The following is a 27,341-nucleotide window of genomic DNA, read 5'->3' as shown; positions in this document are numbered from 1 at the left end:
AATGAGAGATATCACAGCAGGTTTTTGAAAAAGTCTTGTAAAACATGTTCATGTGAGTTTATTTTTTGTTTTTTAATGTGTGTTTTGCTGCTTTTTATTGAATAGTAACAGTGAACAGAGAAAACCAGCACTTGATCTGGCCTGCAATGAGTGTTCGTCTCTAAATACAGGTGCAAACAGGGTATATTTGTGTGAATGGATCATATAAACCACATTCAGATGAAGACAGAATTATACTGTTTAGCAAAGTGTGTTGCAGCACTAATTTACAAGTAATTTATGCAGTCACAAATCCACAGATAAGTGGTCACAGGAAATGTGTCTGAGATGTATGTAAATACCAGGTGTAAACAACAATGTGTCTCAGCTGACATGGATTGAATCATCCGAGACAGATGTTAATACTATAGGAGTAACGGGTACTTAGAGGCCCAATGGTGACAATTAATGGACTGAGTGAAAACACTTACCACCAGGGGGAGTAAATGCATCTCTGCCGTGATGCTCATATTGGGTGTCTCCACTGGACTGGATATCTCTCCGAACCAGTTCTCTATCTCTGGCCTCACTTTTTGACTGCAGTTTTGCACGATGAAATGCTTTTTGGACCTGTTCCATTTGGGCTTTGAGTTGTTCCACATCTCTTTGAAGCTTCTTGTTGTCATCCTTTAATTGCATCTCTCTGTCTCTGAAGACATTCTTTTCACTTCTTGGCTGGGGAGTGTTTAACTGTCCCCTTAAGAGATTCTCATTTCGATGAGCCTCTTTTAGTTTCTGCATGATCTCTGCATGTTGTTTTTTAATTTCTTTAATTTGCTTTTCTTTTTTTTCCATTATAAGTTTTTTTCTCAGCTTCAAATTCCATTTGAAAATAACGTTTAGCTTTCAGAAAGTAATCGAAATTATTTGTGAAAAACTTGCTTTTTTTAGATTGTACCATTTTCTCAGTAACACTGAATAACTCTTTAACATTACGATCAGTGTTCTCTAAGATGTAGTACCTGTAATTACATTTCCTAACACACTGGTTTTGTGCTGCCTCACTAGGCGTAACATTCTGCATGAATAAAACCGTACAGTAGTCTAAAGACTCCTTCCCGAAGATGTTACTGAGAGCTCTTAAAAAATAATGCTCTTTACCTGTGTTACGTGCATCTCTAAGCACTAAGAGAAAGGCATGTGGTCCGGGAAAAACCAGAGACTCACAGCCTTCCATTTCATTTTTCAATGATTTTACTGCATGTCTGAAAATGAATGTTGATCTCAAGCGTTGTAGCCAATTGGATGGAGTTTTTAACACAGATAACTGGTGTCCATTAACATGACCCTCTCTAAGCTCGCATGCTTTATGATGACTGGTATTATCGCTCACTGTGATCCTGAGGATTCTATCATGTGCTTGATTCATAAGATTGTCATCACCACCAAGCAGTATAAATCTTTTTAAAAACTTTTCAGTCGATTCTGTGGATTGTCTTTCTTCGTGTGTAAATGCCCCATCTGTTAAAAAAGGGGGAAAGCAAAGTAAATATAATGACAAATGCATTTAGAGAGCAAGGCTAGAAAGCATCTTCTCTTATGAGGTCTGTAAGGATATGAGATATGATGTGATTTAACACTGTAAACTTCACTGTAATATTTTTTTCTTAAACTGTGGAGATCAATTAAAAATACAAATATCAAAACTGACTTATACAAAAAACAAATGAAGAGAAATTAATATTTTGCTTGACAGTTTTGCTATTTGTACTTTTAATTGAATTTTTATATTTAAACAGTAAATTTTCTTTTAAAAATTTGTTTTAAAAAGAGCTGCTTTGTGCTAGAGCTAGATGTATTAAATTCAACTGAAAGTAAAAACAGTACAGGTTTCAGGGTTGTTTGAATTCATAACCCCCCCCCAAATAAGTAAATGCATACATTGTTTCCCTTGATGATGTCTCCAGTTGTCCCCACTTGTCGATGTCCCTGCTTGTGATATGTGGTCAAAATCTGTGTCGTCATCACCTGTAAATGAAAATGCTTGTGATTATAACATATTCATATTGTTGACATTTCAGCAGTTTAAAATATAGGTTACTCCTGATTTCCCATTAATGTACCTAAAGGAGTCATGAAATTGAGAAAGAAAATGTCCTTAATATTTACACATACAGTATAAGAGTGTATTTACACATATAGCCTACTCTACAATTAAAACACAATGCAAGTTTCATATTTCAAAGCTAACTCCCTTGTTTAAAATGTTAATTTTTAGCTTTCTACCCTTCTCAAATTCCAGGATGTGCCTGAGCGATTGAAAGGTAATGTTTTTGTTTTCCTTATTATTCTCTCATTATTGTTATACTAAAATCATAGCATGTTTAGGTTACTTGTTTGCATTTGTAACAAAACAAACATCACTAAAACATTTTATAAAAGTACACACCAAAGACAGTTTATACACTAAAGTTTTAAACAATATATATTCACACACACAACCGCTACTCTTTTTTTTTTTTTTACTTAAGCACAAATACATTTTTTGCTATTCTCATGTGCTACTTTAGCAAAAGTAGCCTATTACAGAGTTATAACAAGCAATTTACTAGATAAAATTGGAACACCATGAATTAATTCAAATCAGAAGACATAAGCTACCCTCATTTTCACTTAAGAGAGGAGTTTTAATATCTGTAAGAAGCACAAGAGACAAAGAGTGGTGAATAAACTGGATAAATTAAAACATTTAACGATGTGATCATATAGAGTTATATGACTGCTTGTTTATGTCTAAATAAGTGTCTTATCTAAAGTGATTTAAATACTGGGGTGTGGAGCACTGGAGTATTGCTATCCTATAGGCCTACATTATTAATATTTTTTAGAATTTGAATAGAATATAATTTTATAACTTTAATTGACATTTAACTTGACCCATTACATTTAATTATAATTTATCAGCGCTTTTTACACCCTGATTGAATAACCTTAAAGATTTGAACTTACCCATTTCAATATCGCCTACATGTTCTGTAAAACACAAAATAGATATGTTTTGTTAATTAATATCGAAAGCATTTGCTATAGCCTACCAGTAGTGAACTACCGGTTTCACACACCGTCTCCAAAGATAAAAGTGAGTCTAGAAAATTGAGTTTATTGACCTTTCGCGCTTGATCTTCTAGCCATACCGCAGAGAATGAACAAGATATAAAAAGAAACAAACAAAAATGACCACTTATTAGGAAAAACGTAGTCTAGTAGACACAAACAAATTTCGAGTCTGAAGCAAACTTCCGTAAATACGCTCGTTTCGAAAATGAAAGAGACCGAATTTAAGGGTGAATTCTTACCTCTGGTGACACCTTCAGTCATCTGCAGTTTATTGACGTTTTCCCCTAGCTGTCTCTGTTTCCCCTGTCTTGGGCTAAACGTTTAAAAAGAAGCTTAGTATAGACCTACAAGGCTATTTTAAAGTAGCAATGTTTTATTTGTAACTTATGTAGCCTATCTGTATTAAAAATCTCTGTCCGTCGGTATTTAGGAAATATGAAGAAATCCAAGGTGCCATTGCTCTATCAAAGAACCCAGTGTGTCGTCAAAGATGCAAGCATGTTGATATACGATATAATTTAATTCGATCAGCACTCAGTGATGGCAAAGTGACAGTTGAGTATTGTCCCACAGAAGAAATGGTGGCTGATGTCATGACTAAACCAGTGACAAAGTTTAAACTAGAAAAATTCAAAAGTTTTATGTTTGGTATGTAAATCTAACACAAGAGAGATGCAAGACTGTATTCATATGTTATGTTGTTATAATGATATACAGTATTGTACAGTATGAGAGCAAGTATGTTTTCCCCTCCGTATAATTAAATATAATTTGCCGGTTATTATAGGCAAAATGGCTGTGCCAACAGAAATTAACAGAAAAATTAACAAGCAATAAAAAATCTCAATAATATTTGAATATCTTACCACGTTAGACACGAATTTAACACCCAAGAAGGAAAATGCCTAGATTTATCTGCTATATATTTTCTTTTCCACATAGCCTATTTATTCAAAGCACAGTTAGATGAAATCGTATCTGAATAAACGATAACATCAATTGTTTTAACCCTTTCTACGCCACGAAAGTAGCCTACTACACCCGAGAGTACTGGGGCACCCGCCCTGATTCAATTGCCTGACGGCGATCCAGGTTATGAACGTGTTACAAAACAAGTCATCCAAGAAAATGCTCGACTTCCTAACCAGTTGAAATATAAACCAGGGGCGTCGCTATAGGCCCTTTTTAGGGGGGCTTAATTCCCCTCCACCCCCTCCCCGAGACCCCCTAATATTAAAATCCTAAAAACGCCATTGATACAAACCTTACTATTTTAACGAATGTGACAACTTTTTGTACACTGTAAAAAATGACCGTAAATTTAACGGTAAAAGACTGTATGAACATCAGACACAGACTGACATTTCAATGTCAGATGACGATTCTCATGGGGAAAGATATGTGTCCTCCCAGACCAAACAGAACATAGCTGATCAGACATCAGAAAACACTCCTGGACCTCAAACTGAGACTGAGAATCAGAGTAGTGCTCAGACAGAGGGAGATGATCAAAGTATGCGTTATCTTAAAAGAAACAAAAGAGAGCTCCCCAGTATTTGACAGATTATGTATCTGATGTTGAGTGTGATGATCAGATTCTAACTAATATTGACTACTGTTACAGAGTGTGTGATGTACCACAAACATTCAAGGAAGCTATGAATTCAAACCAGTCACAGATGTGGGCTAAGGCCATGGAAGAGGAAATTAATTCTCTACAGGAAAATTATACATTTACCCTAACTACTCTACCAGAAGGTAAACATGCAGTAGGGGGTAGATGGGTTTATGCTATCAAAAATAATACAGATGAGACCAAGTTATTCAAGGCCAGATATGTTGCTAAAGGCTATAGTCAAGTGATGGGTGTAGATTACAAAGAGACATTCTCCCCAACAGCAAATATCACTTCAATACGAGCCTATTCAGTACCTAGATGACAAAAGTCTGTCTCTTGTCATGAGAGATGCCGCGGACGACGGTAGGAAAGCTCTACGGATTTTGAGGGCCTACTACGCTGGTAGTGGAAAGCCGCGAATAATAAGCCTGTACGCAGAGTTAACCTCGCTGCAAAAAAACGGCGAATGAAAGTGTAACTGACTATATTATTCGAGCAGAAACCGCAATCACAGCACTAAGAAATGCCGAAGAGACGCTTGGTGATGGACTTTTAATTGCGATGATATTGAAAGGTTTACCGGATTCATTTAAACCATTCGCCAGACATAACATTTGCAGAGTTCAAAACCAAATTGAGGAATTTTTAAAGTACCGAAAACTTCCACAACAGCACCAGTGAAGATAACGTGATGAGAGCGAGTGCCTTGACCCCGGAATGGAAGGGGAGAGAACGGCTCGCATGTTCGGAGATTACGTGCTACAACTGCGGCCAAAAAGGTCATAAAGCTCGTACATGCTTGACCCCAAATCGGAAAAGACAGTGGTGTAGTTACTGCAAAAGCCCAGATATCTTGCTAAAGGCTATAGTCAAGTGATGGGTGTAGATTACAAAGAGACATTCTCCCCAACAGCAAATATCACTTCAATACGAGCCTTGATGCAAATGGCAGCACAATATGATCTTGACCTCCACCAAATGGATGTAAAAACGGCATACTTGCATGCTCCAATTGATTGTGAGATTTACATGGAGCAGCTGGAAGGATTTGAAGTGAAGTCAGACTTGGGTGGTAAACTAGTGTGTAAACTGAACAAATCACTGTATGGTTTAAAGCAGTCAGGGAAAAATTGGAACAAAATGTTACATGATTACCTCAGTGAGAATGATTTTTTGGTGGTTATGTGTGCATTTTAGTGTTTTACAAAGGTGCAAAACAGATTTCAATACTTCAATAGGTTGGTATATTAACATTATATCAGTTAATGAAAATACGGTATTTAACTGTAAATTTAAGTTAAAACCGTAAAACCTAAAACATTGCTACCGTATTTTTTACGGTAAAATTCCGGCAACCACAGCTGCCGGTTTTTTACCGTAAATTTTACGGATTTTTTTTTACAGTGTAGTTTAGTGGGCCTAGCTGATTTGTTGTGTATTATTCTGCGGTTTTGAAGGCTTCATTAGAAAACAATAAAAATAAAAAAGTTAGGACAAGGATTTATGAGTGTGAGAGGACTCTGCATAAAATACTTAAGTAATCATAACAGAAATCGGCAAACAGCTCAAATGATCTCCAGAAAGACGTTGCCAAAAGATTTCTTTAAAGTAAACCATTTAAATACAACATTTGAATCCCCTTGTAATTTTAATGATTGCTCATAAGACATGCAGCATGTGAAAACTAAACATATTGTACCTATTTAGGTGTTTTTCATTAGTGTAAAGATTTAAATCACTTGTGATAAAGGTTTACTGTCAGTAAATGGTAGACCTAAAGAACAAAAGAGTTCCAGATTTTGCGAGACAGTGCGCAATTCAGTTATTTGCAGTGTGATGTTATTCCACTATCAGAACATACGTCTTTGTTCAAGTGTACTAATTCAGGGTATTGAAATTTGCGTCGTAAATGTACCTCTTCACCTCATACATTTACAGTACGAGTTGCTCATAGGATTTGTTAAGTTTGGGGTAGGCTATGTTCCTCACTTCCTGTGACAGGTGTTGCTTTCATCCTTGGTAATTATTTGGCTTGAGGAAAGGTATAACACCAGTAGTAGAGATTGTTCTTAAGCCTGATTGTTTTGTTGGTGCAGATGACATTGCTGATAAGTATCCAGAAGTGTTTGTAGACATTGATTTGGTTTGTAGATATCGATTGTATATTAATTTAGAAATTGGATTATTCTGGAAATCCCATACTTTCAATTATTCGTTCATTAAGGACCTGATATCGCTTCGCAATTCACTCAGCCAACAGTGAACGCACGGCACAAACTCCCCAGTTCTGTACTTACTCAGAGGATACAGGGTGATTATAGCCTATTTTTAAGTGCCGCACCCTGCTAGCAAATAACGAAAAGTATATTTTTTCTATAATCACGAAAACTGTAACTTGTTAAGCCAGTGACAGACAGAAATCAGAAGATCCCTAATGGAGAGCCCCCTGCCCCGCTCATTGGTACTTCTTCAGTATGATCTGTCCTGGACGCAGATTTGTGGAAACATCAGACCACGCTATAATCTACTAAAACAATGACTTCAGAAGAGATCAGAATAAATAAAATATAACAATTTATTATTAATCAGGTAAAATTGTATCATGCCAATTACATAATTAAACAATTAGAATTAAATTCAGTTCCAATTCAGATAAATACTCATTAATATATGTCTGCACATTATATAAATTATATTCCTTACCCTTATTTTTCTGTTCTAACAATATCAAATCTACTGTAGCATCTGAAAGTAACCAAGGTTTTATTACAGGTAGCGGTACAGTTGGACTAACATTTAACTGATTAACTTTAAGTTCTGTTGCTTTCTGTATCACGGTCCATCCAAAACTTTTAATTTTCCTCCTCTCTTTTTCCCAACAGGGCTTTAAAGTATCTAGTGTTGGATGCTCTTGACTATGGCCTTGTAAATTAACCCAATAATTCACTGATAACTGTACCCTTCTCATTTCTAATGACATTTCCCCCATTTCAACCTGTAGTGCTGTAATTGGTGTAGTTTTTATAGCTCCTGTACATAATCTCAATACCTGATGCTGTATATTATCTAACTTTCTAAGAGATATTTCTGCTGCTGATCCATACACCACACAACCATAATCTAACACGGATCTAACCAATCCACTATACATGGCCTTTAATGCCATCCTATCTGCCCCCCATTCACTTCCAACTAAACACCTCATTGTATTTATTATTTTCTTACATTTGTTCACTATATTCTGAATATGCACCGCCCATGTAACTCTTTCATCAAACCATATCCCTAAAAACTTAAACTGTTTCACTCTTTCCAGTTCTTGATTATATCATCTTAATTTTACCTCACTTCCAATTTGTTTCCTTGTAAAAAACATTATCTTTGTTTTGTCAACTGAGAATTTAAAACCCCATTTATATGACCATTCTTCAACTATTGCAATAGCCACCTGTAATTTTTTAACAATAAAGTCAATATTCCTTCCCCTTTTCCATATTGCCCCATCATCAGCAAAGAGCGAAAACCCCAGCCCATTATCCAGATCTTCAAATACATCATTTATCATTATGGAAAACAATAAAGGGCTCACTATACTTCCTTGTGGAGTTCCATTTTCGATCTCAAACATTTCTGATTAACTATTTCCTATTCTCACTTTTATTGCTCTTTCTGATACAAAATCCTTGATCCATCTATATGTGATGGAATGAATATTGCTACCACAACCCCCTCTGCTGGAGAAAAGGAGGAACTCACTGCAGGTTTAGCTGCGTCCATCACCGGCTGGTGAATGATTAACATGATTGTATCACAATAAAAGTAGAGCGTGCCAGTGACGTAGTGAGCATTTGATTTCCCACACCTCACGTTTTCTGTTGTATCGCCCTTGCCTGGTGGAGTCGTGTGGTTTGGGTTTTCTATTCTAGTCCTTTCTCTATTTAAACCCAGGTATGTGGATGAATGGAGTTCCATAGGTGAGAGGTGTAGTACTGGTGTGTAACCCAAGTCTGTATCTTGCAGTTCGGGTATAGCGAGATATGTCATTGCGGGAGCTCTTTCATATCAGTCGGATTGACCCAGTGAATATGATCTTTTTATGGGGTGCGGTTTTATATTTTAAATGTTTAAGTTTCATGGACGTTAGTGTCTGCGTGCAGGTTGAGGGGAAGTGCCTATCGGCTTATGTCCAGCGTGGAGCCGTGGAGTGGGTCAATATTTGGCAGGACGTACGGACCCAGACTGCGCTGCTGTTTTGTCTCTACGGTTTCTGCTGTTTATTGCCCTCGTTGTCTTTATTAGATTTTCTTTCTTTTTTTCTTTGTGTCAGTTGTTTTTGATGGTTTTGGGAATATTAAAAGTTTTATTTAGTCGTTTTCTTTTCCTAACTTTTTGGGTAACGGTGATCAAGACGGCTGATGTGATCCTGTCAGTGATTTATGGGGATGATTAGTCACTTACCCTAATGTTTTGCATATCTGTAGTTTTCTTAATTTTGTTTTCCTAATTGTGTATTTGTTTTTGTACTTTGTCAGTGCTGAGAGTTCTCCCTTTGGGGACCTAGAGAGATACACCATTGATTCTTTGGGGTGCAGTGTGGAACACATTTGTTTTTCATTCGTGTGGTTGCAGTGGAGAGCACTAGTTTGAGGGCTTGTCTGTCGGGGGGTTTAGGATTTTCTCCTTGTAAGTGCTCTCAGCGACCCAGGTGGTGCTTTCAGTTTTTTTTTTCGTTGTTTTGGTTTGTTTTGTACGGTGGTCGAGAAGTGCAAAACAAATCACAATTCTGAAAACAAAATAACAATTCAGAAAACTAGTCAGAAAACACAAGGACTAATCAGACAAACCAGAAGAGGTAGGTATAGTTTGAGACCGCGCCATTGGTTTGGGATTACTCACCGCTGACTGGACGAGACATCTGTTAATGGTAGTATTTTTAGCAATATGGTATTTACACTAAGTGCAGATACCTATTTACACTGTTAAAATAGCAGGATTTCTACTATCAAGTATACTACTTGTTGCAAATAGTGGCAATTATCAGCACTTCAGTATTGTAGTACATTATAAAACAGTATGCAATGTATTGAGTGTAAATTTATAATTTTAATTATGAAATGGATGCCACCTTATTGGTACAATAAAGCCCTCCCTACACCTACCCTAACCCTACCCGATACTTTATTTGCAACTTTTTGATTTCCTTAATTTTTATTGAAAATAAATGCCTTTACGATGTGATACGAGATTTGAAAAGGGACAAAAAAAAAAGTTCGGCAAAAGGCGGGATCGAACCCGGGTCAATCTCGTCAATATGCCGACGACACACGCTTATCAGTTTGTGTAGAAAATCTTTGGTTATGCAAACCGATTGTTGCAGCAGCTGTCCGGGTGGCTGGTCTCAGATGATCTTGGAGGTGAAGATGCTGGATGTGGAGGTCCTGGGCTGGTGTGGTTACACGTGGTCTGCGGTTGTGAGGCCGGTTGGATGTTCTGCCAAATTCTCTGAAACGCCTTTGGAGACGGCTTATGGTAGAGAAATGAACCTTCAATTCACGGGCAACAGTTCTGGTGGACATTCCTGCAGTCAGCATGCCAATTGCACGCTCCCTCAAAACTTGCGACATCTGTGGCATTGTGCTGTGTGATAAAACTGCACATTTTAGAGTGGCCTTTTATTGTGGCCAGCCTAAGGGACACCTGTGCAATAATCATGCTGTCTAATCAGCATCTTGATATGCCACACCTGTGAGGTGGATGGATTATCTCGGCAAAGGAGAAGTGCTCACTAACACAGATTTAGACAGATTTGTGAACAATATTTGAGAGAAATAGGCCTTTTGTGTACATAGAAAAAGTCTTAGATATTTGAGTTCAGCTCATGAAAAATGGGGGCAAAAACAAAAGTGTTGCGTTTTATAATTTTGTTCAGTGTATTTAAAGTCACTATAGCATGGTAGTGGATGGTAGCGGAAGACCGCACTGGTTTAAACTTTTGTCACATCTGATTAAAATATAGTTATAATTATTAATAAGTGAAATAAAACACCCTTTAAACCACATAAAATCATTTAAATATATTTATTCAGTATACAGCAAGTGTGGCTGTTTTTTTCTTTTTATTTAGAGTATACAAAACTTGCAATATTAAAGTCAACTGAATAATCATTTAGATTAAATCAAGGATCAACTCATGAAAAACAATTAAACAATTGGAAGCTATTTTTAAAAACTATTTTAAACAGAATTTAAATGTATTTGCAAACATTTTCTCTTTGTAATGTCAGATAACAGACAATAAAAATACTTAAGGAGTAGCGGCTGTGGTCTGATCATATTTACTGGATCCAGTATCTCTCTATTTCACTTCTCTCTCTCTGATCTCCAGCTGCTTCTCTCGTTCATCCAGATTTCTCTGTCTGTCATCCAGTTCCTCGAGTCTTCTATCCAGTTCTCTCTCTTTTTCTTTGACTTGTACTTCTTCCTCTCTCTGGATTACATTATATTCTGATTGTAATTTGGAAAGTAGAAACTCTTTTTTTTTTACTTTTGTGTCAGTCAGATTACTTCGTAGTTGTTTTCATTGTCCTTGAGCTGTTCCACTTCTCTCTTAAGTTTCTCTGTCTGTTTGAAGTTTCTCTTTGTCATATTTTAAGAGTCTCTCTCTCTTTCTTTGTAAATGATCAGCTCTTCATTTAGCTTCTGGAAGTCCTCCATCATCTGATTTTCACTGCTTTTGAGAGCATCTAATTCACCGAGTAACAGATTCTCTCGGTCTTTGTAAATGATCAGCTCTTCATTTAGCTTCTGTAAGTCCTGCTTGGTTTGGTTTTTACTGCTTTTGAGAGCATCCAGCTCATCGCTTAACTCATTCGCTCTGTTTTTGTAAATGATCAGCTCTTCATTTAGCTTCTGGAAGTCCTCCATCATCTGGTTTTCTCTGCTTTTGAGAGCATCCAAGTCATTGTGTAGCTGATTCTCCCTGTCTTTGGACTCGAACAATTTCTTCCGATCATCTTCGATTCTCTCATTAAGTTCTAGCACTTTCTTTGCATTCAGTTCTCTCATATCATTCATTTCCTTCTTTAGATTTTCAGCACTTTCATTATTTTCTTCCAATTCTCTGCTTAGTTTATTCTTCATTTCTTCATACTCGGCTTTAATAGCCAAAATGAAATAGTCAAAATGATTTATGAAAAAACTGCTGCTTTTCCACTGTGTCGTTGTCTTTGTTTTGTTAAATAACTGATGAACACTTTCGTCAGTGTTCTGTAAAATGTAGTATCTGCCTCCACACATCATCAAACAGTAGTTTTGATTTGGATCATTGTGCCTAGCCTTATCTATAAATAATACCATGCAAAGTCCAAGACCTTCTCCCCAAACACATCAATGAGAGCTTGTAAAAGGTAATTCTCTCTCTACCAGTTTTTTTCACATCTCGATGTACTAAGAGAAAGGCATGAGGCCCAGGAAACAACAGTGATTCAAAGAACTTCAGTTCATATTTCAGAGAATTAACTCCATTGCTGAAAATCAGGTATTATTTCAAGTGTTCCAGCCAATAGGATGGAGTTTTTAATACAGAAACCTGTCGTCCACAAACTTGAGCCTCCCTGGGCTTCAGTTCTCCAAATTTAAATGTATTCCTGTTCTCTCTTTATCCCAGGATTGTACCACATGCTTTATCCGTAAGAGCATCATCACCTCCAAATACCATAAATCTCAGCTTCTCAATGCGTCCTCTGGACCATCCAGCTTCATCTGTTAAAAAGGGTATACAAGCAAGCAAATGCATAAAACACTGCCTAAAGAAAAAAAAAAGTATCTACAAACTACTTTTTGATTACTTTTGACCTAACTCGTTTATCATATTGATTTAAATAAGATAACCTTGTACCATATAGATATAAAATTGCAAAGAAAATGTATTACATTTCTTGTTATTAACATAATGAAGAGCCTTAAACATTACACTACGTCAAGGTTTTGGGCCTCGTGAAGGAACTGCTGGGTTTAATGAAAAACTAATAATTTGAATGAAAAGCTAATGATTAAATCATAAAAATGTACAATTAAAATTTGCCATTTTAAAATAACAACAATCAAAATAAAACGCTTACTAAAATTTTTGTATTTGTCTACCTGCATGTCATGTGACCATTAACCAACTTCAGAGAACCATGAACATGCATTACATAAGAAATAACATGAATTTGTGTATTTGAAAGAAAAAAAGCCTTCCAAAGATGTAGTAATACATGGTTAAATAACCTACTGAGTGATAATTCAAATACAAATTAATGTGTTCATCAGTAGTTGAGAAAACACTTCTTACATGAATCTAGTTTATTACAGTTCAGGACTCCATAATCCAGGTGTTCGTAATCTGTACTTTTTCTGTGTTTAAAAAAGCCATGATTAACCATTTCAGATTAGGCCCAGGCCTACTTCCTGTCTAAATTTAAAGCCTGTCCGGGAAACTGCCCCTAAACGTTTATATAAATACGTAGCCTATATACACACACATCCATATACATACGTTATATAGCTAAGTAACGTTAATAATGTTTGCCATAATTATTTCAAGGAGAAATCTGTCTAGTCTCGATATAACAGTTCATGCAACATTGATTCAGTGAATTAAAGTTTGTTTCAACTCACGCAATTCAGTGTCGTCTCGGCGACATGTCAGACACAAAATAAGCATTTTTTAAAATTAATATACTTGCATTAGTCGTTATATATGCCACAATGACCTGAGATCATATGATCTCGATAAAGCTGATTTGACTGACCTGTGCTGCGTCTCGCCATACTGCAGAGAATGAACAAAACATGAAATAAAGCAACAAAATAGGAACTGTTAGAAAAACTCAAAATAAACCCGCACGATCTTCTGAAAACATGCTTGCTTCTAAAGTGAAAGAGGAAAAAACCCTGTTCTTACAGGTGTTGTCACATACCTGTCCGCCACTCTGTTACACAAAGCTTTTCTTCAGCTTTTATGTTTTTGTTTCATACTTTTCTTAGGATTTATACTGTTGACTTTCTCAAAATATTGCATCTAACTGCAGTTTTATTTCATTCAGTAATCATTTATGGTTAAATATTTATATTAGAAATTAGCGCAATTTTCTAATGTTAGAAATTAGTTTTCGTTTTCCCCTAACACTAAATTAAGAAAAACAACTTGATCTTGTGAAGTTTTTTTTTTTTTTTTTTTTTTTTTTTTTTAATTACAAAACTTGTAGAAACATACAGAAACAGGGAAGCGAGACATAAATATATTCCAACAAAAAGCAATTATAAAAATAAGAACAGAAAACAAATATTCTGGATTTGCATGTCAAAATAAGTATTATCCATACATAAAAGTGCAAAAATAAACTTGCATTCTTTTAGAAAACTTGTCATAATACATCAAAAGTTTGGCACTCTTTTTGTTATTAGTAAGTCTAAGAGATGAAACGAGAGAGTCCAATTCAACAAGAAAAATGGGGAAAGACAAAGGAGATTTTGTGAAGTTTTAGTTGCACGTATTAAATAAACTACGATGACGTCACTTTAGGAGGCTAGCGCGCTACTCGCGAGACCGTTTTAGGGGCGAATTACGTAAATTACAGTCAGTCACCGTGTAACACGGACGCTGATCGGAGGAGAACAGATGAGGGTATGTTAGAATATTACCAAAATTACCACTTACGTCTTTAAGTTCATTCTTAAATCTCTCATTTCAGTCGATATAATGAGTTATCTTGACGTTTGTCGGTGTTATTGTTGAATATGAGGCTCAATGACAGCTGTGACTCCTTTAGCCTATGCTAAATTAGCTTAGCATGCTGTCAGCTCATCCCTTTTTGACTAATTTATAGCCTTTCGTTTTCATTAATATGTGTTACAAAGGTAATATGATTATGTTGATGATCTCCCGGTCACTGTTACAGCTCAAATTATTATAAATGTAGTCATGCTAATGCTAGTGAACCAGCCTCAGAGATTTTGCCTTTTTTTTATTTATTTTTTATTAATGATAGTTAGCTTTCTTTACTTTACCGATGTTATGTGCTTTGTTTATGTCAAGTTTTGACAAGTTTAATTCCAGTGAAATCTTCTCAAGAGACGACATGAAATGTTTAAAGGGGTCATATGATGCTTTTTTAAATGCGTGCACATTTGGGCGCATTATGCAAATATTCCCACATAGTGACCTAGATATGTGGGGGCGTGTTAGAACGAGCCGTTTTAGAGGGGTGTGGCGGAGTCTTAACTTTGATAAAGAATATTTCTTTGGTTTTGAGACTTTAGTCTTTGCAACTTCAGGGATCTTATCTATTCACAATCAGCTTGTAACACTCCAAAGAGAAAGGAAAACTTGAAATCGCATCATATGACCCCTTTAAATCCATTAAAAGTCATCACATGAAAAAGTTCATAAAGAGTGCAAAATAATTATTAACTGAAATAAGAATATGAGAAAAGCATGTGAAAAAAACATTTAGTTAAAAAAAAAGTTTATTATTGATTTACTGAATAATATTGGTAGTTTGAATAATATTATAAAGTATCACTTTTTTGATTAAAATTGTCACATATTTTTGAGGATTTTGTTTTCCACATGTTGGGAATTGGGAAAGAATAGTGCAATTTCTAGGTTTAATTAAACTATCATTCAAAACGCTTGTCAGTAATGTGGATGAGCAGCTGAGCTCAGTTTTGATCAGTTTGTGTGTTCTGTTAACAGGTGTCCCGCTGAAGCTGTGATGGTGCTGTCGTGTCTCTTCCGGCTCCATGGCCTGTTCGTCGCCTCTCATCCGTGGGAGGTCATCTTGGGAACGGTTGCTGTGACCATGTGTCTGATGTCCATGAATGCTTTCGCTACCAATGACCAGATCTGTGGCTGGAACCATCAGTGTCCCAAAGTACAGGAGGTACACAGATCACATTTCAGATTATAAAGTCATTAAAATGTTTTGTAGGACTCTCTTTATATATTTACACACAAGGTTATGGCTTGGTTCCTGTTTGGTGACTGTTTTATTACCTGCTGAAGTCTAGCTCAGGTTGCAATGTTTGCTGTAAACTGTATACGTAGTTGTGAAGTATGATCTTTACTGAAACATAACATTTTTATACATTATAGCAATTTTATATTGCATATATTTTATATTACATAAAAACAAATATTAGCATGTGATTTTTTATTTTGCACATTTTTAGAAAATTCTAAGCGGCGACATGAACATTTTAACCATTACGAGATGTGTAGCCATCATTTACATCTACTTCCAGTTCAAAAACCTCCGTCAGCTCGGCTCCAAATACATACTGGGTGAGTTTCTTTCTCTGAAACGTATTTACTTTTGTAATGTGGCATATTTCTGAGTGAAACAGCATATTTAAAGAGGAAAAAATGTTTAAGACAATTGTCATTTTAGAACTTGATTAAATGGTGAAATGTGTTTCTATATGACAAATGGTTGAAAAATACAGTACTTGATTAAATATTATGAAGACCAACATGTTTTTCTTTAGAATAAACATGCATTGATTAATTATTCACAGTTAAGGATAAGGAACATGAATTTCGATGTTGTGTTGAATTTAAATGTACAATTTTGCCTCTCATCTTAACTATTCATATTATAAAAAGTATTGTATTCTATTGTAATGTTGTGTGTGTTTTGTGTCCAGGTATCGCTGGTCTGTTCACCATCTTCTCCAGCTTTGTGTTCGGTACCGTGGTCGTTCAGTTTCTGGGCAAAGAGCTCACAGGACTGAAGTATGAATCTCATCTGTCTCTCATATTCATGTCCTCTGTGTCTTGAGTTCGTCTCTAAACAGTCTCGTCATGTTCCTGCAGTGAGGCTCTGCCGTTCTTCCTGTTGCTGATTGATCTGTCTAAAGCCTGCACACTGGCCAAGTTTGCTCTCAGCTCAAACTCACAGGTACAAAAATATGATTTTGCTGCAATAAATATAAAACAGCAGCATGAATATTGCATTTTGTTTTTCATGTTTTTTTGTTTTACTTGAGCATGTAGACGAGTCCCAAATTACTTTCTGAGTGTTATATATTTTTTTATATATAAAAAATGTTGTATTTTTAGTCAGTTTAAATGATTTCTGTGAATCAGTTCAAGTGGTCCATTTTAAATAAGTAGTTTCGATATAGATTATGCAAATTATTGGTGTGTTGGCATCATCACTGAAGTGAACATTATAGAAAATGAACAAAAAAATGCACATAAAAAAAAAGGATTCAAGTGGATATTGCTGTTTGTTACTATTTGTTATAATCAGGATAATTATAGTTTACTAAAACAAAAACCATTAAATGTATTAAATAAATATTAAAAAAAATTATTTCTTATTTCTTAACTTCATTTAGCTTGACTTTATGTACTAAAATAATATTAATAATGTTTTTAATATATGGACATATTAAAAAAAAAAAACTAATAAAAATGACAAAAACACAACAAAATGACTATAAAATTAAAATAAAAAAGGAATGTAAAAATGAAAACTAATTCATATAAATGTAACATAAATGCACAGGAGGAGGTCAGAGAGAATATCGCTAAAGGCATGGCCATCCTGGGTCCCACATTCACCCTGGACGCAGTGGTGGAGTGTCTGGTCATCGGTGTGGGAACAATGTCTGGTAAGTTAAAGCTGCATGTCTCATTGTGTCTCTTTTGCATTCTCTCTTTACTTTCAATTTTTTCTCTAAATAATTTGACAAATAAAAAAGTTGGGCTACCATGGGCATATAAACCTGGATGATTTAGTGATCTGATTGCATTGTGTGGAAAAGTCATGGAAAATGGTATAGTCTTGTAAGTAATAATGTAAATATTTTTAAAATTGTCATTGGTTAAAAGTCACTGGAACCCTTAAAAAAAACTTTCAAGTTAAAAAAACTTTCAAGTTATGCATCTTTCACTGTAACTACTTCCTGTCTGATTGCAGGTGTGCGTCAGCTGGAGATCATGTGCTGTTTCGGCTGCATGTCGGTTCTGGCCAATTACTTTGCGTTCATGACCTTCTTCCCTGCCTGTGTGTCGCTGGTGTTAGAGGTCAGTGTGTTTGTTTGTAGCGCTTGTAAGATGTTCTGTATAACAAACCCAGATGTGAGTGAGCATTGACCCCAGTCACTCTCCCCTGTCTCGTCCAGCTGTCCCGTGAGAGTCGCGAGGGCCGGCCCATCTGGCAGCTCAACCATTTCGCTCGTGTTCTGGAGGAAGAAGAGGGAAACAAACCAAACCCCGTCACTCAGAAAGTCAAAATGATCATGGTGAGTTCAGGAAACATCAGGCTTACAATAATGTAATACACTACCGTTCAAACATTTGGGGTCCGTACATTTTTTAATTAATACTTCTATTCATCAAGGACACATTAAAGGGTTAGTTCACCCAAAAATGAAAATTCTGTCATTAATTACTCACCCTCATGTCGTTTCAAACCCGTTAGACCTCCGTTCATCTTCGGAACACAAATTAAGATATTTTTGATGCATTCTGAGAGCTCTCTGACCCTCCCATAGACAGCAATGGTACTACCACGATCAACGTCCAGAAACGTAGCAAGGAGATCGGTAAAATAATCCATGTGACATCAGAGGTTCAACCGTAATATTACGAAGCTACGAGAATACTTTTTGTGCGCAAAAGAAAAAAAGTAACGACTTTATTCAACTATTCGTCTCCTCCGCGTCACCCTGGTGCCATTTTGGAGAGTAGCCACTGAACGTAAACAGCCTATGTTGTTCTGTGTCATCCACACCACACGAATACGTTGTTTTCGTTCAAATCAAAGCACAAACAATGTAGAAAACATATCCGTGTGGTGCGGCTTAGTCGTTATTTTTTTTTCTTTTGCGCACAAAAAGTATTCTCGTAGCTTCGTAAAATTACGGTTGAACCCCTGATGTCACATGGATTATTTTACCGATCTCCTTGCTACGTCTCTGGACGTTGATCGTGGTAGTACCCTTGCTGTCTATGGGAGGGTCAGAGAGCTGTCAGATTTCATCAAAAATATCTTAATTTGTGTTCCGAAGATGAACGAAGGTCTTACGGGTTTGGAACGACATGAGGGTGAGTAATCAAAAGTGACAGTAAAGACATTTCTAATGTTAAAAAAATCTGTTTAAAATGTTCTTTTGACATTTCTATTCATCAAAGAATCCTGAAAAATAAATGTATCACAGTTTCCACAAAAATGTTCAGCAGTTTTCAACATGAATAAAAATCAGAAATGTTTCTCAAGCAGCAAATCAAAATATTAGAATGATTTCTGAAGATCGTGTGACACTGAAGACTGGAGTAATGATGCTGAAAATTCAGCTTTGATCAAAGCAATCAATTACATTTTAGCATATATTCACATAAAAATTTATTTTAAATGGCAAAAAAAAAAAAAATCACAATATGACTTTTTACTATATTTTTAATTAAATAAATGCAGCCTTACTGATGTCTATTTGACTGTTCTGGTTTGCGTTTGCTTCAGTCTTTGGGTCTGGCGCTGGTTCACGCTCGCAGTCGACTCGTGACTGAATCTCCGACACACAACATGAGCAGTTCAGACGTGGTTCTGCCTGCACCGAACATGGAGTCCGACAGAACCATGTCCAGGTACGAGCTGAGAAACATCACACGGTTGAGAATGAAAACTCCTCTATTCAATCATTAATAATAATCTCCTTCTTTCTCTCAGTGTGGATCTGGAGCAGGTCATCACGCTCTCTCTCGCTCTGTTACTGGCGGCCAAGTACGTGTTTTTCGAGCAGGCCGAAACAGAATCCTCCCTGTCTATTAAATCCCATGTGGCCACACCCAACTGCTTCCTGACCAATAGGAGAGGAGGAGAGGAGTGCTGTCAGAGGGATTTGGCCCCGCCCAAAGCAGATAAAACTGATCAAGAGCCAGACGGAAACAGTGAGGAGGAAAAAAACGATGAGCTCCAGTCTCACCAGAGCCGCCCTGTGGACGAATGTCTGATGATTCTTAAAGACCCCAAAGTAATTTGTCAGTCAGTCACATGCATGTTAACTGATCTTAAAACTTCATCTGCTTTATGTTAGCTCTTTCTTCACTTGTTCATTTTATATGATTTATTCAATGTTTTGTTTTCTCATGTTTATTAATGGTTTGTTTTTCCTTTTTTTTTTTTTTTTTTATTCCTTACCATTGCTAATTTATTTTTTATTTTTTTTATCTTTTCTTGGTTTTAATGATTTATTCTTTTTTTTTTTTGTATTTTCTTTTGGACATTCATTCTCTAACTTTCTTTCATTCGTTCATTCTTTGATCTTTTGTTCACTATTTCTGTCACTTGTTCTCCTGTTCTTTCTTTTGTTCAGTTGTTCTTGTTTCTGATATTTTTAAATTTGTTTTTGTTTGTTTGTTCCATTCATTCTTTTTTTTTTTTTTAGTTATTCCTTTCCATCTATTTGTTCATGTATTGATTTATTCTGTTTTTTTGCACATTAATACGTCATTTTTTTTTTTTGTTTCTTATATCTGCTTTTGTCTGTTGTTTGTTTACTTTTTTTCTTCTTTTGTTAATTCGTTCTTTGTTTTGATTTGTTTATTAATTTGTTTTATTCATTTTTTCTTTTTTGGTTTCTGATGTTTAATTTTCATTTTTGTATTTGTTCTTTTTGTTTCTTTTCTTCCATGTTCTTTCTTTATATAATTTATTCATTTTGTTTCTTTTTGTTTTGTTTCTTTTTTGTGTCTTGTGATTGTTAAAGACCCTGAAGTTATTAGTCAATAGTTAACCAAACTTCATGTGATTTACATGATCTTTTTGTCTTCTTTCAGAGAGGGGCTCGTTGCCTGACTAACGCTGAGGTGATGGCATTAGTGGAGTGCAGGGGCATTCTGGGATACCGTCTGGAAGCAGTGATGGAGAGTCCAGAGAGAGGTGTGGCCATACGCAGAGAAATGCTGTCCGCCAAACTCCCGGAGGCGTCCGCGCTGGAGAACCTGCCCTACAGACACTACGATTACTCGAAGGTGCTGCTCCGGAGATCCAGGGTCACATGTGTGATGACGTCACAGCTGAATGGATGTTTAATGTTGTTTCCTCGTTCTCAGGTGATTGGCACCAACTGTGAGAATGTGATTGGCTATGTACCTGTGCCAGTGGGCGTGGCTGGACCACTCCTATTGGACGGGAAAGAATTCCACGTCCCCATGGCAACAACAGAAGGCTGTTTAGTGGCCAGCACTAACCGAGGATGCAGAGCCGTCACAGTGAGTCATGTGGTTATTTTATATTAATAAAGTAAATATATAATGAGTAAAAAGAGAAAAAACCCAAAAGAAATAAATGAATGACATTCTACTACTATTCCATTTCTATTTCTGTTCTTTCTTTTGCTCGTTCATTTGTTCTTTCCATGGCTGATTAATTGATTCTTTTGTTAATTTGTTTTGATTTCTGTTGTTTATTAATTTGTTTGTGATCATTCTTTTTTTATATTTATGTGTTTTTGTTCTTCCATTTGTTTTTTCTTTCACTTTAATTTCAGTTTCTTACTTTAATTTGTTCATTTATTGATTATTTTTTCCCTTTGTTGATTTATTCATTTTATTTTGCACATCGTTTTTTTCTTTCTTTTGATTTGTTCTTTGTTTGATCTTCTGTTCATTCTGTTTAAATTTGTACTTTTTTGATGATTCATTCTACTGTTCTTCCATTTTTTGATGTTTTTTCTGTTTGTTGATTTTTTTTCATTGTATTTCTGCTTATTTTTAAAAATTAATTTTTTTTTTAGAATTCTTTCATTGTTGTTTTCCTGTCTTCTTTGTTTTGTTGACACATCCATTGTATTTATTTTATTTTGTACAATCATTGATTGAATTTCTTTCTCTCTGCTGTTAAGTGTCTCCTCACTAAGCGCTGTTTCTCTGGTGTGTCTGTAGTTGTCGGGTGGCGTGAGCAGTCGTGTTCTGGCGGATGGAATGACTCGAGGGCCGGTGGTTCAGATGCCGTCGGCGTGTCGAGCGGCGGAGGTCAAGGGCTGGCTGGAGAGTCCAGAAGGGTTCAGTGCCATCAAACAGGCCTTCGATCACACCAGCAGGTCAGAGGGCAAAGGTCACTTACAGAAGAAATCTAATATAGCACTGCTGTGGGATAGATTCCAGTGCTCAGGATAACTTCAGCTCTGACATAGCTCTGTGTGTTTCTCAGGTTTGCTCGTCTGGACCGGCTGCAGGCCAGTTTGGCCGGGAGGAACCTGTACATCCGCTTCCAGTCTCAGACCGGAGACGCCATGGGCATGAACATGCTGTCAAAGGTGTGTGTGTGATGAACCAGAGCTCGAGCGTCTCTCGTATTACAGCAGATTTATGGGTCACAGAGGAGATGACCTTTACTCCTGTACTGACTATAATAGATGTTCCTGCTCTATTTGAAATGCACTATTATATTAAAATACATACCTTTACCAATATGAGGGCAGTGACGCAATCATAGGAAAACTTATTTCTATAAACACAATCCAATGACAGCTTTCAGTAAATTTTTCTTAAGTAATATATAATATTGGCCATAAATTAATTTTTCACATTTTATTTAGCAGTCTCATATCAAACAAGATGATAATAATAATACGAACATTATATTATATATAAATATTATATATTGTATATATATTTTCCTATAATAATAATTACAATTATATAGATCATACGTATAAATAATAATTGAAAATAGTACACATTTGTTCTTATTTTCTAAATGCGTAACAAGTTTACAAATATTTATATTTATTTTATTGTTCAATTATTACATATTGAAACAATAATAATAGTTGCTTATGTTGGTGTGACATGAAGGTTTCGAGGTACAATGGTTGTGTTTTTTGGTCTGTGTAGGGAACAGAACAGGCTCTGAGCAGACTTCAGGAGCGTTATCCTGACATGCGTCTGCTAGCCGTCAGCGGGAACTACTGCACCGATAAAAAACCAGCCGCTGTCAACTGGATCCACGGCAGAGGAAAGTCCACCGTGTGTGAAGCCGTCATACTGGCACGAGTCGTCGGAGAGGTCAGACCGGTTTAAGATCTGAGTTTGCTAAGGGAAAGATAGCTACTGTTCCTCTAGGGGGCGACAAGAAGCCAAAAATCTCAGGATGTTTCACTTTAAAGTGTACAAATGTATCCTTCTAAATCAGTTCAGTGCATGAAATGCAAATGGAAATCCAAACTTTAACATCAGTTGACTGTGTTTGCAGGTGTTGAAGAGCAGCACAGCGGCTCTGGTGGAGCTGAACATCAGTAAGAATCTGGTGGGTTCAGCGATGGCTGGAAGCATCGGGGGTTTCAACGCTCATGCGGCAAACATCGTAACAGCCATTTACATCGCCTGCGGACAGGTGCGTGAGACCTACAGCTCTTAATATGACATTTGCTTTATTAATACACATATTCCTGATCATATTGTCTGCAATTTATCATGTTATGCACGATATGCATTGTGAATATTAGAATTTATAATAATGTATGCATTTATAAAATTATATTAATTAAAAATATAACATATTTACTATTAATTATTATATGATTGCTATATAATTTGTCTGTATTGTTGTTTATATGTTTGTGTAGGATCCGGCGCAGACGGTGGGCAGCAGTAACTGCATTACTCTGATGGAGAGTGTCGGGACGGATGGAGAGGATCTGTATTTGTCCTGCACGATGCCGTCATTAGAGCTGGGAACTGTGGGAGGAGGAACCGGGCTGCCCGCACAACACGCCTGTTTACAGGTAACGCACACACACACACACACACACACACTTGAACAACACAAGAGCTCTAGATGAGCTAAACGCCCTTCTCTGTGTGTTGATCAGATGTTGGGAGTTCACGGCTCCAGCGATCAGTGTCCCGGTGAGAACTCGCGGACGCTGGCACGGATCGTCTGTGCCACGGTTCTGGCCGGAGAGCTCTCTCTGATGGCCGCTCTCTCTGCCGGACACCTCGTCAAGAGTCACATGACTCACAACAGGTACAGCACACTCCTGCATCGATAATTTGAGCGGTGACATAAGCATACAAAAATCTTTCCTTTCTATAAACACAAACGACCTTTAATTCTTTTTTTATATTCTACATATTTGTGATCATAAATGTTTTATTTTTAATTCGCATTTAGTCTTCTCAGAAACAAAGTAGGAGAGAGATAGTGTGGTAGGATGGGGAAAAGTCCTCGAGTCGGGATTCGAACTTGGGACGCCTGTAGCGCAACGGCTCTGTATGTCAGCGCACTGCCCTCAAGGCTATTGGCGCAGACACAAGAATTACTTTTTATTATCGACAATTTATTAATATTTACATTTAAAAATATTTATATGACATGATTTTACATTGTTTTGGAATGACCTAATATTACAAATTTTACCGCCCCCAGACCTGTACATCATCTTACATTTCATACAGATGACTGCAGGGAAATAACTCCATAAATGCAGTTATGCCCTAAAATTCAAGATATTGTGGCAAAAAATGCCCCTGTATGAGATTTTGTCTCATATTTATATCATACGATATCAGCAGCGAGAGCAATATTACACAAGTGCTGATTTTGTCCCGAATATCACAAGTTTAAATGTGATTTTATACAACAGTTCAGTAAATAAGTTGATATTATGTTATATTTTAAACACAATATTATGTGTTTTTGCTCAATTTTGCAGAAAACATATTACCTTTAAAGCCATAGCAGAAATGTTGTGCGTCTCCGAGCAACGCAGCGGTGTTTAGTTTCTGAATGAATCCGCGTTTTGAACGAATCATTTGAATCAATGATTCAAAGGTCCATCCATAAAGAGAGCCGTGTACTTAATTCCTGAATGAATTAACCGTTTGAATGAATCGAATGAAGACATTTACCGCCACCTGCTGGCAGATTTAGTTTCTTATTTAGAGTATCATTTCATAATAAAAATAATAAAAACATTAAAGGGATAGTTCACCCCAAAAATTAAAAAAATTTCATAATTTACTCACCCTCATGTTGTTTCAAACCTTTCTTTTGTACACATTATAGAATAAATATATTTATTAATATATAGTTAGCATTACATATATATTGCATGATTTGACCTGTTGTTTATTTCCAAATTGTTTAGTAATATTAACATTATTGCATTTATAATATTAAGATATTTATTAATATTTGTATTGCAGTATGATTTTACATTATATTGTTTTGTTTAGATTCTAAAGTGTTTTTACTCTTAACAGGTCAAAAGCCAATCTTCGAGAGACTGAACCGCAGCCGAATGAAGCTTCCTGAAGCACAGAGAACTCTGGGAAATGGAGTCTGTGGTTTCTCGTGAAGACACGGCCTGCAGGAGTGACAGATGTCTGGAGGAGTCCTCTTCTGTGAAGCAGCTGGGAAATACTAATGCTTGATGTTTGAGTTGTGCCTCGTTTTTGTAAGGCGGCTACAAGAGTAAATGAGCGAGATGCTGCTGCGTTTGTGACTCGATTGCTGCTCGTTTCACTCAGTCTGTGTCCGTTTAGTCTTGCACTAAAAGCTAAAACCGTTACTTGCTCAAGATTTGTCAAAACCTGGTACAAACTGAAGTCAAAACAAGTCAAAGTTTATATTGCTTGATAGTGAAAACTGCAGAAAATGGGACGTGAAAACAGGCTTTTTTGCACACAGGTGGAAAATTTCTAGACTAAATCATGATCTCGGATCAGAGTTTGATGGGGATTTTGCCGTTTGGATCTTCAGTCTCTGAATGAATGTATTTAATTCATGTGTTTAATTGATCACGCCAAACTCCACTGACGGACCTTATAAACAAGGTGCTACTGTAATATAATAGTCAGACTGTGAATGTGGGTGTTGTGTGTGTAAAGAAATGGGTCTGATGGTGTTGCGTTTCTGTTGCCTCTGTATGAATTCATGACCTTTTTTGTCAACAAAAGCAAATCCTTTGGCTTTCTGTCCATAGAAAGTGCTAATGAAGCCATATCTGTGTCTTTTAAACTTGCTTTGTCTTGCTTATTTCTTGCTAAACCACTGATCAGATGAGCATATTTTTAAATGATCACAGTATTTTTGATAATTAACTGTTTTAAAAGAATTAAACTGGACAAATGAACATGAACAGAGTATTATTTGTATTCTGTGTACAATATATATATTTTTTTACAATAATTGCCTATAAATTTAGTGAGAGACTTTAAATTTAGTCCTTGTTTTGTCATTTCACATTTCACTTGGCTAAAATAGCATCAAATTTGTTTAAAGCCCAAGATTATTTATACATAGTATTTTATATATTAATTTAATTTGCATTTTTACTTGAACATATCCGAGGTTCGCTTATACTTTTTATATATATATTTTTTTCATATATTTGCCAAAATTATTTTCAACACTCATTTTGAAATGATCTGTTTTTATTGGGCGGCTTGTCGGGGCTGAATGTTTTAATGGTACAGAGACCTTTCAAAAGATCAAAGAAAAATAGGATTTTTCTTGCCATGACAACTTTCTAATCTGCAGTTTATTTCAAGTATGCTTGCAGAACGGCACATTTCATTGGTTAGTGGCAAAGTAGTCAATAATAGACTGTGTAACTGTGAGCATTTACATGTTTAACAACAAATGAAGTATTACAAATAAGCAAAATGTATTATAAATCAATCAATAATCTACACTTTAAACAATATCTGAATCAAATACTGAGGTTGCATGCGAAAAATCACTTATTTGAGAGTTTTAAAACTCCTAAATAAAAGAATATGAATCCAAACAAGCATTAATTGCACAAAGAAATGAATGACACAAGAGTCAGAGGTGCAGAAAGATGTCAATCATTTTATTCCTCTACACAGGGCCGCGGTGCCGCCCTCTATTCACAGTACATGTTCATCCTTACACCTTTAGTGTAACACGTTATTATGTACACGAAACATCTGAACCCCAACGAAATTACATTCAGTGCAAATGCAACTAATAACACACTAGACTGTATTAGACGGCCACACACACAAGCAGAACGCCTCTCCTGATTGGCTGCGTCCACCGATAAACCCTCCAATCAGCAAACGCTCACCTCGCTGGGGAAATCAGGTGTACGTTTGTTAAAGCAACACATTCAGCTTTCCGGTGGATTCGTACATTCAGGTTCAGCGAGTGGAATGGTTAAGTTGTACGAGTGTGGCGTTTTATAAATCGTAAATACTCAGATGTTGCTCTACGGTGTCTTTAACAGTCTATCATGGGAACAGTTTGACCAATGAAAATGTTTAGCAAAAAATTTAAAAGCTCTTGTCGTTTTGCAAAAAAATATTTTCTTGCTCATTTTTTTTTTGGTCTCGTTTTCCAGTATAAATATCTAAAAATTCTTAAATCATCAAATTTATTGGAAATGCAAAATATCAGCAAACATTTTCTGAAATATTTATAAAAATGAAGTGAATTTATGCTTAAAAAACATGTCAGAAAATATACAAAAAAATCTATTTAATCCCACTGACAGATATAATTTTCTTGTTTTAAGCATAAACACATTTGATCAAGTCATTTTACTTACTGTAGATGCAAAATGTATGCAAACATTTTCTGAAAAATTAATGTAAATTAAG

At 36.1% G+C, this 27,341-nt stretch overlaps 1 protein-coding gene and 1 pseudogene across 2 annotated transcripts; one reads left to right on the top strand and one right to left on the bottom strand.

Moving 5' to 3' along the window:
* The first annotated feature begins 8,568 nt into the window (after positions 1-8,568).
* Positions 8,569-25,734, top strand: LOC107653362 (3-hydroxy-3-methylglutaryl-coenzyme A reductase-like). 2 transcript variants are annotated; one of them, XM_016440058.1, is made up of 19 exons: positions 8,569-8,662; positions 15,456-15,642; positions 15,932-16,043; positions 16,406-16,493; positions 16,575-16,659; positions 17,272-17,377; positions 17,686-17,792; positions 17,891-18,010; positions 19,231-19,355; positions 19,438-19,741; positions 20,547-20,741; positions 20,823-20,981; positions 21,654-21,811; positions 21,922-22,027; positions 22,608-22,778; positions 22,966-23,106; positions 23,339-23,497; positions 23,585-23,739; positions 24,978-25,734. In XM_016440058.1, the coding sequence occupies exons 2-19, from the start codon at positions 15,475-15,477 to the stop codon at positions 25,027-25,029; spliced, it is 2,511 nt and encodes an 836-aa protein (XP_016295544.1). In that variant the 5' UTR covers positions 8,569-8,662; positions 15,456-15,474; the 3' UTR covers positions 25,030-25,734. The 2 variants fall into 2 exon arrangements, with proteins under 2 accessions (XP_016295544.1, XP_016295543.1); XM_016440057.1 differs by lacking the exon at positions 8,569-8,662 and adding an exon at positions 14,308-14,384.
* LOC107653348 (GTPase IMAP family member 4-like) lies at positions 11,363-13,528 on the bottom strand (annotated as a pseudogene).
* Positions 25,735-27,341: the final 1,607 nt, after the last annotated feature.

Source organism: Sinocyclocheilus anshuiensis, unplaced genomic scaffold (genome assembly GCF_001515605.1).
Source record: "Sinocyclocheilus anshuiensis isolate Anshui unplaced genomic scaffold, SAMN03320099.WGS_v1.1 scaffold1151, whole genome shotgun sequence".
NCBI lineage: Eukaryota > Metazoa > Chordata > Actinopteri > Cypriniformes > Cyprinidae > Sinocyclocheilus > Sinocyclocheilus anshuiensis.
Note: the sequence above shows the minus strand (reverse complement) of the source record. Positions and strands in the feature narration are given on the sequence as shown.

Excerpts from the sequence above, each read along its gene's own strand:
- LOC107653362 (XM_016440058.1), top strand. The coding sequence starts at position 15,475 with ATGGTGCTGTCGTGTCTCTTCCGGCTCCATGGCCTGTTCGTCGCCTCT. Across the intron at positions 19,742-20,546 it reads TGATTCTTAAAGACCCCAAA|AGAGGGGCTCGTTGCCTGAC; the intron begins GTAATTTGTCAG and ends GTCTTCTTTCAG. Across the intron at positions 22,028-22,607 it reads GCATGAACATGCTGTCAAAG|GGAACAGAACAGGCTCTGAG; the intron begins GTGTGTGTGTGA and ends TGGTCTGTGTAG.